Source organism: Boleophthalmus pectinirostris, unplaced genomic scaffold (assembly GCF_026225935.1).
Source record: "Boleophthalmus pectinirostris isolate CB_2022bp ecotype Guang Dong unplaced genomic scaffold, ASM2622593v1 HiC_scaffold_19, whole genome shotgun sequence".
In the NCBI taxonomy this organism is placed as follows: Eukaryota; Metazoa; Chordata; class Actinopteri; order Gobiiformes; family Gobiidae; genus Boleophthalmus; species Boleophthalmus pectinirostris.
Window position 1 is genome coordinate 39,863,679 of NW_026571140.1, and position 12,337 is coordinate 39,876,015.

At 40.2% G+C, this 12,337-nt stretch overlaps 1 protein-coding gene across 1 annotated transcript in view; it reads left to right on the forward strand.

The window, feature by feature from the left end:
- The window catches only part of herc1 (HECT and RLD domain containing E3 ubiquitin protein ligase family member 1), a 123,716-nt gene that overhangs the window by 71,981 nt on the left and 39,398 nt on the right, over positions 1–12,337 (forward strand). The window contains 9 exon segments of the mRNA XM_055154972.1: positions 2,292–2,904; positions 4,021–4,182; positions 4,184–4,295; positions 5,273–5,480; positions 6,511–6,677; positions 8,595–8,711; positions 9,002–9,242; positions 9,323–9,441; positions 10,247–10,476. Coding sequence (XP_055010947.1) covers positions 2,292–2,904; positions 4,021–4,182; positions 4,184–4,295; positions 5,273–5,480; positions 6,511–6,677; positions 8,595–8,711; positions 9,002–9,242; positions 9,323–9,441; positions 10,247–10,476 — 1,969 coding nt within the window.

Below are 12,337 nucleotides of genomic sequence, written 5' to 3' on the forward strand. Positions count from 1 at the left end.
TCCAGTGACATTGAGTATCTCTAGTAGCTCTTACCCACGACCTGCTACTGTCCCTCCCTAACTCATACAACTATAACCGGCATACCTGTGACCTCATACATTAATATTTCATTGTACTTCTTCCATGTTCGATTTAACTTGCATGCGTGTAGCTAATTCCTTAATCATACAGACCCTTTAAAGAACTGTCAACGAAAACTTTCTGTATTCTATAATGGAGGCGAAAAATGAACTGGAGCAATGCAACTTCAATGGTGAAAACAGGATTAACCACAAAATATGAAGAACTGTGAACTGAAAATGATTCTAATACATGTAAGAGCCCAGATTTAAAGACATAACTTTTTGTTTGGGCGTCCGTCACCATCTTGTTTCTATGGATATGTCATTGCTCTGCCCAAAATGTTCCACAGTGTGACATTAAACAGCTTCTACTTTACATTTCCAATCCAGTTTATTTCTATAGCACATTTCACAAACAGTTTCCAAAGTGCTGCCCAAATACATAATAAAAACAATAATAAAATGATAAAATAAACTACTAAAATAATCATACTAGTCTTAAAATAAAAAATAATAAAAATAAAAAAAAATATATAATATAAATATAAATACATAAATAATAATATAAAATAAAAAAACGGTAAAATAAAATAACAGCAAAATCATAGAATAAGCAATAAATAAATAAAACCAATAAAAATACATTTAAAATAAATAAGATAATTAAAAACACTTACTCAGTTACAGGTGGTTTTGTCGCTCAAAAATACCAAGAAAAAACAGATGTTCTGACTGTGAGCGCGGGCGCCTCTCCACAGATCTGACCTGTAACTTGATCTGGTTTGGTCTCTGTGAAGATAGAAAGGTTTAATGCCATACTGTGAAACATTCCAGACAAAGCAATAACATTTCAGTGGGGAAAAGCACTTGATGGAGCCTCTACCAGAAAAGTTACACAATGCACCTTTAAATACAGTTCTCAGAAGAGAAAATCGTTAGTTTGCTTTTCTATTACAAAAGATAGAAAATAAATAAATAATATTTTTTTTATCCCGGAAAATCGAAATTGTTATGAGGAGAGAAAATTGTTAGTTTTCTTTTCTATTACAAAAAATAAAATAAATGAAATACAAAAAAAAAAAAATACAAAAAATACAAAAAATTTCATAAATACACATTTTTATTCAGGAAAATCAAGAGAATTTTGACCAGACGTCAATTAATAATTTAAAGGTGGTGGAGGGTCCGTCACCTACATGTCATTGCTTTGTCTGGAATGTTCCACAGTGTGACATTAAAAAGCTCTACTTTACATTTGATTTGACAAAGCCATTTGATGGTCCCTCCTCCAGAAAAATTACACAATACATTAAATAAAATACCAAAAATTAAACAAATACAAACATAAATAAAGACAAATTTTTATCCAGGAAAATCAAAATGGTTATGAAGACTTAAAACCACGAGCATGTCAATCTGGCATTAAACCTTTCTGTCTTCATGGAGGCCAAACCAGCCAAGTTACAGGTCAGATCTGTGGAGAGGCGACCCCGCTTACAGTCAGAATGCATTTTTCTAGGTATTTTTGAGCCAAAAAAGTAGCCTATATTATGTCAAAATACAGCTCTAATACAGTGTTTCTCAAACAGGGGCCACTTGGAATCATTTCAGATTTAAAAGAAGATGGAATTGAAACAGTATTTGAGTCAAAAATGTTCTTAGTGATGTATTTTAGATGTTTAATGGCATTTCTGTAGAATAATTTCAACATAAAAATCATTAAAACAAGTAAATTGAACAGTTTTTATTGGCTTTAATAGTAAAAAAAAACAATAACAATGCAAAAAAGTGCAAAAAAGTGGTGGATGAAAGTCACAAAAGGCTCACAAAACATCCTGAAGACGTAAAGTAGAGCCGTTTAACGTCATACTGCGGAACATTATGACATTAAACGATGACATCTCCATAGAAACATGCAGGTGACGGACGCTCAAACAAAAAGTTACACACGTTGCACCTTTAAAATATATTATAGTTTGTTTAATTTCGCCTCCAGCTGCCTCTATTCCAGAATTTTTAAGGTTTTAAAGGGTCTACTCTTCTATTATTATTATTATTACTATTATTATTATTATTATTATTATTATTGTGATTTTGTGATTATGATTTGGTTGGATCATGCATGTGGACCTGCTCGTGCCTGCCCTCTCCCTTACCTTGTGTTTCCTCTCCCTTTTGTCTCTTCCCTTCTCCCCTCCCGCCCCCAAAAAAATCCCACCCAACTAAAGCTTCCCAACTTTCTGGTCGCCTAGTGATACGCCCTTATACAACCTGGAGCCGTGCGAGCCGCTTCCGTTCGACGTCATGCGATTTCGAGGACTGACCGCCTCCTTGCTCCTGGATCTGACGTATCTGACGAGCATTCACGAGGAAAACGCAGCCAAACTGAGCGCCCAAAGACATTACAAAAAGCACAGGAGCCCCGCGTCGAGTGGCCAAGAGCAGAGCAACGCCGACGACAAAGCCGACAGCGACCACAACGAAACCAAAGACGCTCAAAATAACGCTCCGTCGTCCGATCTGAGAGTCTCGCACAGCTTGGACGAAGTCAAAGCGCACGCGGCTCCCAATTCGAAATCAGAAAGCGAGATTTCCTACGTAGCGAATGACAGTATTTTCAGCCCGAGTTCTCACACGACGACGACGGCGGCGGCGGAGGGGAGCAGGAAGAAGGCGGGGCATGAGCACGGCGGCGGGAGGAGTCACGAGTCTCCGTGTGCGGCGGTGACGCAGTCGGAGATCCACGCCGTGCAGCTGTCGTATCTGTACCTGGGAGCGATGAAGGCGCTGAGTGCTCTGCTCAGCTGTAGCAAGTACGCAGAGCTGCTCCTCATCCCAAAGGTGAGCTGGAGATCTTTACTTTTTTAATCTTTACTTTACCCTGATTGTCTCCATGAAGTTGTTTAAGCTTTGCCCCAAATATTCCACAGTAAAGCTTTATGTTATATGATCAAGCCAAGTGCAACAGGTCAGAAATGTGGAGACAAAACCCCCTCACATTAAGACTGCTTGGTGTTTATTGTATTTTGCAACAGTAAAAACACCCCCATTTAAAGTCACAATGGATGATGAATGATTTAATCCAACAGAGCTTTTTCACAACGTCTGGAAGTGCCGCGATGTCGGGTAAACGTTACTTATGTTAATGCTTTTCTAAGGCAAAATATCTATGGAAATGTTTCGTGTATTCTCCACCAACTTCATAAATCTGCCCCCACAATCTTCATCCAATAAGGTCGACATATTCTGTCCATGAAGAATTTATCCACAACTATCAAAGTAAGAAAGATGAAAAAGTAAAGGCGAACAACGACGACGTATTAGTGAACTACTCCTGAGCAAAACTAATGTTATGGTCATGAATAAAAAGTAACTTGTTCACTCAGACTGATTCTAGAATTAACATTAAAAATCATTTTCATGTTGTAGATATTTGTGCAGTTTAAATACTACAGGTGTTCACAGATGACATGTCTCACATTTAAACTACTCAAATCTCTCTGTGCTAATATTTACATCATGAAACAGATTTTTAATTTTAATTCTAGAATCAGACTTAACAAGTTACTTATGTTTTATTCATGAAATTCTTCATGGACAGAACATGTCCTTTGTGGACCTTGTTGGATGAAGATTTGTTGATGGGGCAGATTTATGAAGTTGATAGAGAACAAACGAGACATTTCATAGAAAAGCTTTAACCGTAAGCGACGTTTACTCTACACAGTGGCACTTTCGTCTGTTGTGAAAAAGGTTCTATATGATGGAAGCTGTGACATCTCCAAGGAGACAAGCAGAGAGTGGAGCTCCATTAGAAAAGTTATATAATGTACCTTTTAAATTGATCTTATTCTCTACTAATTTAAAGTGTTTGCCCTTAAAATGTATTTCTATTGTAAAAGAAAACACAAATGTTTTTGCAGATGCAGATGTTTTTTTCTTGTTTGTTTTTCTCAGGTTTTACCAGAGCCAGCGTCGTCTGGTCATAACGCAGACCTGAACTCGAGTGCAGGAGCACCCCCTGCTGCTTCGTCTCCTGTGTGTCAGGAGGAGGTGGAGATGAGAGCGGCTCTTCAGTTCCTGATGAGACACATGGTGAAGAGAGCTGTGATGAGGTCCCCCCATTAAACGAGCCCTGGGTCTGGCCGATCTGGAGCGAGCTCAGGCCATGATTTACAAACTGGTGGTCAGTGGACTCCTGGAAGAACCGAGCACAGGGAAAACCAAAACCGGTGAGGAACATGAGACAATGTGTTCACTACAGAGACAGTGTCTGCATTTCAAAAGTTTTTAAGTTTTTTAGCAGAATTTCCATTGTCCATTCAAAATTGCAATTTCAATTTTGCAGACCTGTTACAAGTATTTAAATGGATCTAAGGCTTCTGACTGAAGATTTAATTTGTTTTTCTAATTTATCTTTATTCACAGTCACTCCAGTGTGGGTTTTTTAGTCTTATAAACAATATGAAGGTGTCTGGTTTAGTTTATTTATTTATTGAGACGGGGACAGTGCACAATCTACATTAACCTTAACAGAAGAGATGCACTGTACCAGGTTACAGCGCCAGTGCTAATTTCTACCTGTCGTCCCTGGGCAGGTTGATGTTATAGTTCATAAAATCAAACATACAAAGAGAAAGTCTTTATAATGTCCAGAGCATCATAACAATTCTGTATTATGAGTCACTCCCGGTTCTCTCAGCATCTTAAAAACATCGTCCTTATCAAAAGCATCATTCATTTCCTTCACTCCAGAGCATCACTCTCTCTTCACTCATCAGACACTCATCAGTCCACATTATGGGCGCAGGTTTGGTTTGAGAGGAGCCGCTGTTTCGCCAGGTGTGAAAATGTGCCATAGTTTGTCCATGTGATCAGCTCAGTTGGTAACATGCTCCACTGACGCACGGCCGCGCTTGAAAAGGCTGAGTCTCCAAATGCTGTCCTGTGTTTGGGGATTCTGCACTCGCTGCCCACAGTGGATTGAGCGGCTCAGGAGCAGGTTTCAGAGCTCAGAGAAACAAACTGTAAAAGTGAAATATATAAAAATCAAGGCTCTCCTATCATTAGACTTAATTGAGCCCCACCCTGAGGCATCTGTAATGTTCTTTTTTGTTAATTTATATAAATAATTGGCCCCAAATATAAGATGTATCCCAAAAAAGTTGAATCTGTATTGTGTCTGACCCATCTCCCTGTCTGTCTGTAGTGCGCAGTGAACCAGAGGGAGAGGCGGAGGGCGCAGAGGGCGAGCAGACGGCCCAGACCCCGGTCACCACGAGCCCCTCGGCCTCCAGCACCACCTCCTTCATGAGCTCGTCTCTGGAGGATACCACCACCGCCACCACCCCCGTCACCGACACAGAGACTGTCCCGGCCACAGAGTCTCCGGGGGTCATGCCTCTCAGCCTCCTCAGGTCAGAACGGGGAGGAAATACTCATCAAAACAATGGTTCAGAGGAAAAATAGGAAGATTATTGTCATTTTTACTGAGTAGAAAACATACAATTGTGCTGTTTATTAACCCAGATTGAGATCATCACAATATTGGCCAATGCAATAATCAATACTGCAAGAAAATGACAACAAAGAGTTCTCAATTTAACTGAATTTAAATTTTTTGTTTTGTTTTGTTTTGTTTCAATGCACAAAAAGCAGATTTTCTTCATATTTTACCTCATTGATTCTACATTAGACATCGGGTATATCTTGGTTTAGTCTCTGTTAATTTTTTATTTATTTATTTTTTTGTGCAGTTTGAAGTGGGATTCACATTTTTAACGGAATTTATTGTATCAAAAAGTAGGCTATATTATGTCAGAATACAGCTCTAATACAGTGCTTCTCAATCAGGGGGCACTTGGAATGATTTCAGATTTAAAAGAAGAGGGAATTGAAACAGTATTTGAGTCTAAAATGTTCTCAGTGATGTATTTTAGATGTTGAACGATGTTTCTGTAGAATAATTTCGACATATATATCATAAAAACAAGTAAATAGAATAGTTGTTAGCCGATATGGGGGCACTTTAGACTATGACACAATGCAAAAAGTACAAAAAAGGTTGGGAAACACTGCCTTAAACGATGGATGAAAATCACAAAAGCCTCACAAAACATCCTGAAGACTACTGTAAAAATATATAAGAGTGGAATAATCAAATTTGAGTCATATAGTCTCATTGAAATGTGTAATAAATAATGCATTTGATTTAAAAAGCAGGGTTTTTTTGGACATTCAGAGGCACTTAACATGTATTATTCAGACCTCATGATCCAATGTCTGTTAAAAAGCCCATATTACAGTATTTTCAGGTGTATTTTATAATATTTCCTCATCAAAAACATACCTAGATTTGTTTTTTGTTTCATTCACACATGTTCAAACTGAAATCTCTCTGTTCCACTTTGTGATTTATCTAATTTGTTCTTTTGTTTCTCGCTTCAGACAAATGTTCTCGAGTTACCCCACCACCACGCTGGGCCCTTCGCGCAGAGCTCAGACTCCCCCGGTCTCGTCTCTGCCCACGTCGCCCTCTGACGAAGTGGGACGCAGGCAGAGTCTCACCTCCCCCGACTCCCAGCCCTCCAGACCCCAGAACCGAGCCGGCACCTGTGAGTACAAAACCTGTATGTTCCCCTCAAATGAAAATGTATTTGACAGGTTGGACTACGCGTTTCACCAAAAAACGCCAATATAATAGTATTTTAAGATTTTACTAAACATTGTGACTTGTTTTTTCTAAGATTATAATTTTAGGTAATTTCATAACTGTTCAAAAGAAACTGAAAACACACACTGAAGTTTTTGTAGAGGTGCAAATGCAAGGAACAGAAAAATAAAAGTGAAAAATGCATGGCACACTCAGGTTATGTTTACTCTGAAATGTATCACCGTATCGGAAACGATTTACGTCCACGTTTCTGTGTCCGTAAACCTTCCCTATCCACACAGCTTTGAGCATATTTGTTTACGTTTTACAGAAACAAAACTTAAAGCCACATGGCTAATTTGCATAAACTAAGTGCTCAAAAAAAACAGCTCTCTCCTTGTGTCCTGACGCGGTTCTGCTTCTGTCGGACTAAAAAAGGACACGACTCAGTGGAGTATGAGTGTTCTTTCTGTGACAGACGGGTGTTCTGCTGATGGTGAGTCTGTTCTGTATAAGCAGTTGTAGCTCCGCTGTTTCCCGTTTGTCTCTGGTTTGTTTAAACTGTTTTCCACAATAGCGTCACATGACCAATGTCACAAACCCAGAGAATCAGAAAGACGCAAATCACAGTGACGTGGTCCAATAAGGACACAACTAGAGCTCCTGTGTCAGTGTATCAATGTTTTCAGGCGTCCACTCAGTGTCGGATCAGATCTGTACTCAGATGAATTCATGGGAGCTGACAGCACCAGATCGTTCCGTCTCTGGAGCCGTTTTCCATCGGATTAGTGTGGACGAACACTGCATCCACAAGGAAAACGACTGGAATAATTACTTGTGTAGATGGGGCTTCAGAGGGCCAATGTTCAAAAGTTTTTTTTATTTATTCAGAAAATCCATCATCAGATAATTTTTCTTGCTTTAGACCACAGTATGTTGTTGTATGTTACTGTGATCCAAAGCGAGAAAAATGATCTGAGGAAGATTTTATTTTAAAAAATAAAAAAAGCTTTTGGACATCGGTCGTCGGAATGTGTTATGCATTTTTTCCCTTTTAATTCCCTAGCTGTTACCAAGCAACCATAACGTCAACTAGGGCAAAAACCTGTATTAATTACGCACGAGTTTTGATTAGACCAATAAAAATCTACTTTATTTTGTTAAATCTGTGTCAGAAAAAGGCTTATTTGCATTTAAATTGTCTCTGTATTTTGGATTAGATTTTTAGTGTTCATGTTTTAGAACTCAGCTTTACTTCCTGTGTTTTTGTGCTTTTCTTCTGTACTTTTTTTTCTTCCACAAACTTCCACTTAACTGATGTAAACTATGATCAAAGTTTGCAACTGATACTATTCCACCAAATTAAGTCAAATTAGAAAAACACGAAAATCTGTCACATGAACTTTCAGTCATTCAGGGTTCCCACAGTCATGGAAAGCCTGGAAACGTCATGGAAATTGAAAGTATAATTTTCCAGGCCTGAAAAGGTCATGGCATTTTGTCATTTTAATAATAGTTTTGGAAAAGTCGTGGAATTTTAGTATCTCTTTCACACAACTCCAGCATTCTGTTAAGTTCTCATGAGGCTATTATGATTATTTCTGAACGTTTGCACCTTTTGTTTAAAAGAGACGACAATAAATGCACTGACAGGATTTTTAATGTTAAAAAACTATAATCCCAAACCATAAGGTCAGTGGAAAGGCTTAACATTTCATATTTACCCCTAAAAGTCTGATCAATTCTACACATGTAGGTGTCGTAAAGTCATGGAAAATTCACTTGAGGTCATGAAAAAGTCTTGGAAAAGTTTAGAAATTTTGTCAATGAAAAAGACCGGGAATCCTGTTTGTAATTAACTTGTTAACTCTTCCTTCAGCGCTTTCAGACCCCACGAGTCGTCTGTCCACCTCTCCTCCTCCTCCCGCCATCGCTGTCCCTCTGCTGGAAATGGGATTCTCTCTGAGGCAAATCACCAAAGCCTTAGAAGCCACAGGTACACGCAGCTCTGTTGTTTTTATCATTTTAAAAAACATTTCACTTTCAATGTTCGCAGATAAAATTGTAAAGTATACTGTATTTATATAGATCACATTATATAACATAGGCAGAAATCACATCCACATGACAGAGACTTTAATCTGATCTTTTATTTTCAGACTGACTTTAGTAAGAGCCTTCAGTTATCATCACACCCCCAAGGGAATGTAGATGATATCAGTATTAGAAAAAGTATGTAGCATAATGTCAGTGGCCTTTAATTTTCTGTTTCTTGTGTTTTTTTAGGAGCTCGCGGAGAAGCCGACGCTCAGAACATCACCGTTTTGGCCATGTGGATGATCGAGCACCCGGGAGAGGACGACCACGAGGAGACCAGACCCAGCAGCGTGGGGGGAGAGTCGGACCCCTCGTGCCCGGGAGCCACCGCCTCGTCCGGGGGGAAGTCTCAGGACCGCAGCCCCTACCTCTGCTGCCCCGGAGACATCTCTAACGCGGACGCGGAGCTGGAGGAGGGGTTCAGCGAGAGGTACTGGGAGAACTGTGACCTATGACTCATGTTTTCTCTTTGGCGATAAAACGGTTCTAACCCTTAAATGCTCGTTTCAGTCCTGAGGGTCTGGAGCAGGAGAACGCCTCTGCCTCCAGTGGAGCTCCTCACAGGGGCAGAGCGGCCGGACGCAAACACAGATTCGACCTGGCTGCGCGCACTCTGCTCGCTCGAGCTGGTGAGATCTTTGTTATTCTTATTTTTATCTTGCGTAGCGACCCGACTTCTTTAATTTTAGCAGTTTTACAAATTAAAGTCTAGCGTTTCAAAACAATACATGAGAATACATCATGCACTGTTATTTATTATTTGTGTAGAATTAGTCCCTAACTCTCCTCTCTCTGCTCTCTTTGCTCTCTCTCATCTCTCTCCTCTCTCTTCTCTCATTTTTCTCTTTCTTCTTTCTTCTCTCTCCTCTCTACTCTCTCTTTCCTCTCTTTTGTCTCTCCTCTTTCCTCTCTCCTCTCTCTCCTCCCTCTTCTCTCTCATCTCTCTCCTCTATTGTCTCTCTCCTCTCTTCTCTCTTCCCTGTTCTCTCTTGTCTCTCTCCTCTCTTTGCTCTGTCTTGTCTCTCTCGTCTCTCTCCTCTTTCTCATCTCTCTTGTCTCTCTTCTTTCCTCCCTCTCCTCTCTCATCTCTCCCCTCTCTCTTGTCTCTCTCGTCTCTCTCCTCTCTCTCCTCCCTCTTCTCTCTCTCTCTCTCTCCTCCGTCTTCTCTCTCGTCTCTCTCATCTCTCTCCTCTCTCCTCTCCTCTCTCTCTCCTCTCTCTCCTCCGTCTTCTCTCTCGTCTTCTCTCATCTCTCTCCTCTCTCTTGTCCCTTGTCTCTCTCTTCTCTCTTCTCTTTCTCGTCTCTCTTGTCTCTCTCCTCTCCTCCCACTTCTCTTTCGTCTCTCTTCTCTCTCCTCTGTCTCCTCTTTCTCGTCTCTCTCCTCTCCTCCCTCTCCTCTTTCTCGTCTCTTTCCTCTCTCTTCTCTCCCCTCAGCTGGTCTGTACCGCTCGGTTCAGGCCCACCACAGTCAGAGCCGCAGAGACGTCCCCCTCCCTCCTCTGCAGCAGCAGGACCCCGGAGCTCTGTACGACTTTAACCTGGACGAGGAGCTGGAGATGGACCTGGACGAGGAGACCATGGAGGCCATGTTCGGACAGGACCTCAGCTCCGACTCCGATATTCTGGGAATGTGGATCCCAGAGGTACTGGACTGGCCAACCTGGGTGTGTGTGACTTTAAGCTCCCACAGGCTGCAGCTGCGCTCTGCTTTGCTCTGACACTCTGCAGCTCATACGTATGTGCTTTATTACAACAGGGCTGCACAATATAACACAGAGATTAAACTAAATATTATAACACAGAGATTAAACTAAATATTATAACACAGAGATTAAACTAAATATTAAAAACACACAAATACAGCTCAACTTAAAGGGATAGTTCAGGATTTTTGACATAAATCTGTTTGTCATCCACACTGATTTACCCCTGACAGCGTCCGGTGAACCGAGACACTGGCCGTTTTCGGTGCTGACGAAAGTAGTCCGGCAAGTTGGCTGGGGACTGTATAATAAAGCGTTTTTCTTCACAAAACAATATGTGTTCAAAAGAGTGACACATTTGCATCACAAAAACCATCGTCGCCTAAAAAGTCAGACCTCATTATCGCTTGGCACTATTTTCTTCTCCGTTCGTTGGAGTGTCTTGATCGAAGACAAAATATGTCTGGGGTTTGCTGGAGTTTGATGATGAAACTATGAGTTAGATGAAAATATTTTTTATTGCCAATGTTTGCAATAAAGACAAACATAACCCTTCTACCTTAACCAAACATGGGGTAGAAACAGATTGACTGAATATACCGTATTTTTTGTTCTATAAGTTGCTCCAGAGTCACATCAGCCAAAAAAACTAATTTAAGTTGCACTTTTTGGGGGAAATTTATTTTATAAAATCAAAGACCAGGAACTGACATTTCCTGTTGAAAGTCAAGTTCTAGTAAAAACAATAGAAGAGAGAAGAACAGACTGTTAACGTCACATATGAACAGTTCTTCAGATAAACTATAAGATAAACAACTGAACAGAACAAGTTTAACAAACTCTCCATCTCACTCCAAATCACTAAATCCATTCAAGTCTTCATCCTCGGTGTCACTTCTGAACAACTCGGCCTCGACCTCTGGAGGTAAACAGAGCGACGCTTCCTCTTCTGTGTCGCTGTCGTCAGAATTATTCCGGCCTTTCTTTCGACAGGATGGTTTCGGTGTCATTGAACTGACCATCCAGGCTTTGTCCATCCATCCATTTTTGGCTGCAGATTTTGCTACTTGCAGCAGGACAGAGGCTCTTTCTGCAGGAGACATGTGCAGTAGAGCCAAGTGACAGTGGTACAGGAGGAACAGATACTGACACACAAGATTAGAGCCTCTCGCAGCTTCAGTGTGAATATGTTAATATACACTACCAAAACCATGAAAAAAGTGATACTTACTGTTTGAAAAATACAGTAAATAAAAAAAATATATGCACAGAGAATCAGCCCCAAGATAAAAGTAAAGTGTAACTTACATAATCATAATATAATTAAACAACATGTTAAATGAATAAATTGTACATTTATTTCGGGACATTTTTTTTTTTTTTTCATGAGTTTATTTTTAATAGAGCAATAAATTACCTGGCCAAAGTCTTGTTAATCTTGTCAGATTTCAGAAGCTGAGCAGGGCTGGGTCTGGTTAGTTCTTGGATGTGAGACTGCTGGGCATCAGGAGCCACATGGGGGCGCCAAAGGGAAAAACTGTAATTATGTCCTTAGGCAAGACACTTCACCCAGACATATTGCTTAGTATTTATCTATAAAAACAGTTCTGGAAGTATGAATCTTGTATTTTTTGTATTGTGCAGCTCTGAAATCTAAATCAGGCACATATTTTCACTGTGTTGAACAGAACCATCTCACTTTTTAATCTCATCTGTGGTTTCTGCTTCGTGCTAACTTCTGCTGCCGTTATAACACCTGTCGCTGCATGAATGCTTTTCTAATCTCTTTCACTAACCACAGTACATTTCTGTTTGACTTTGT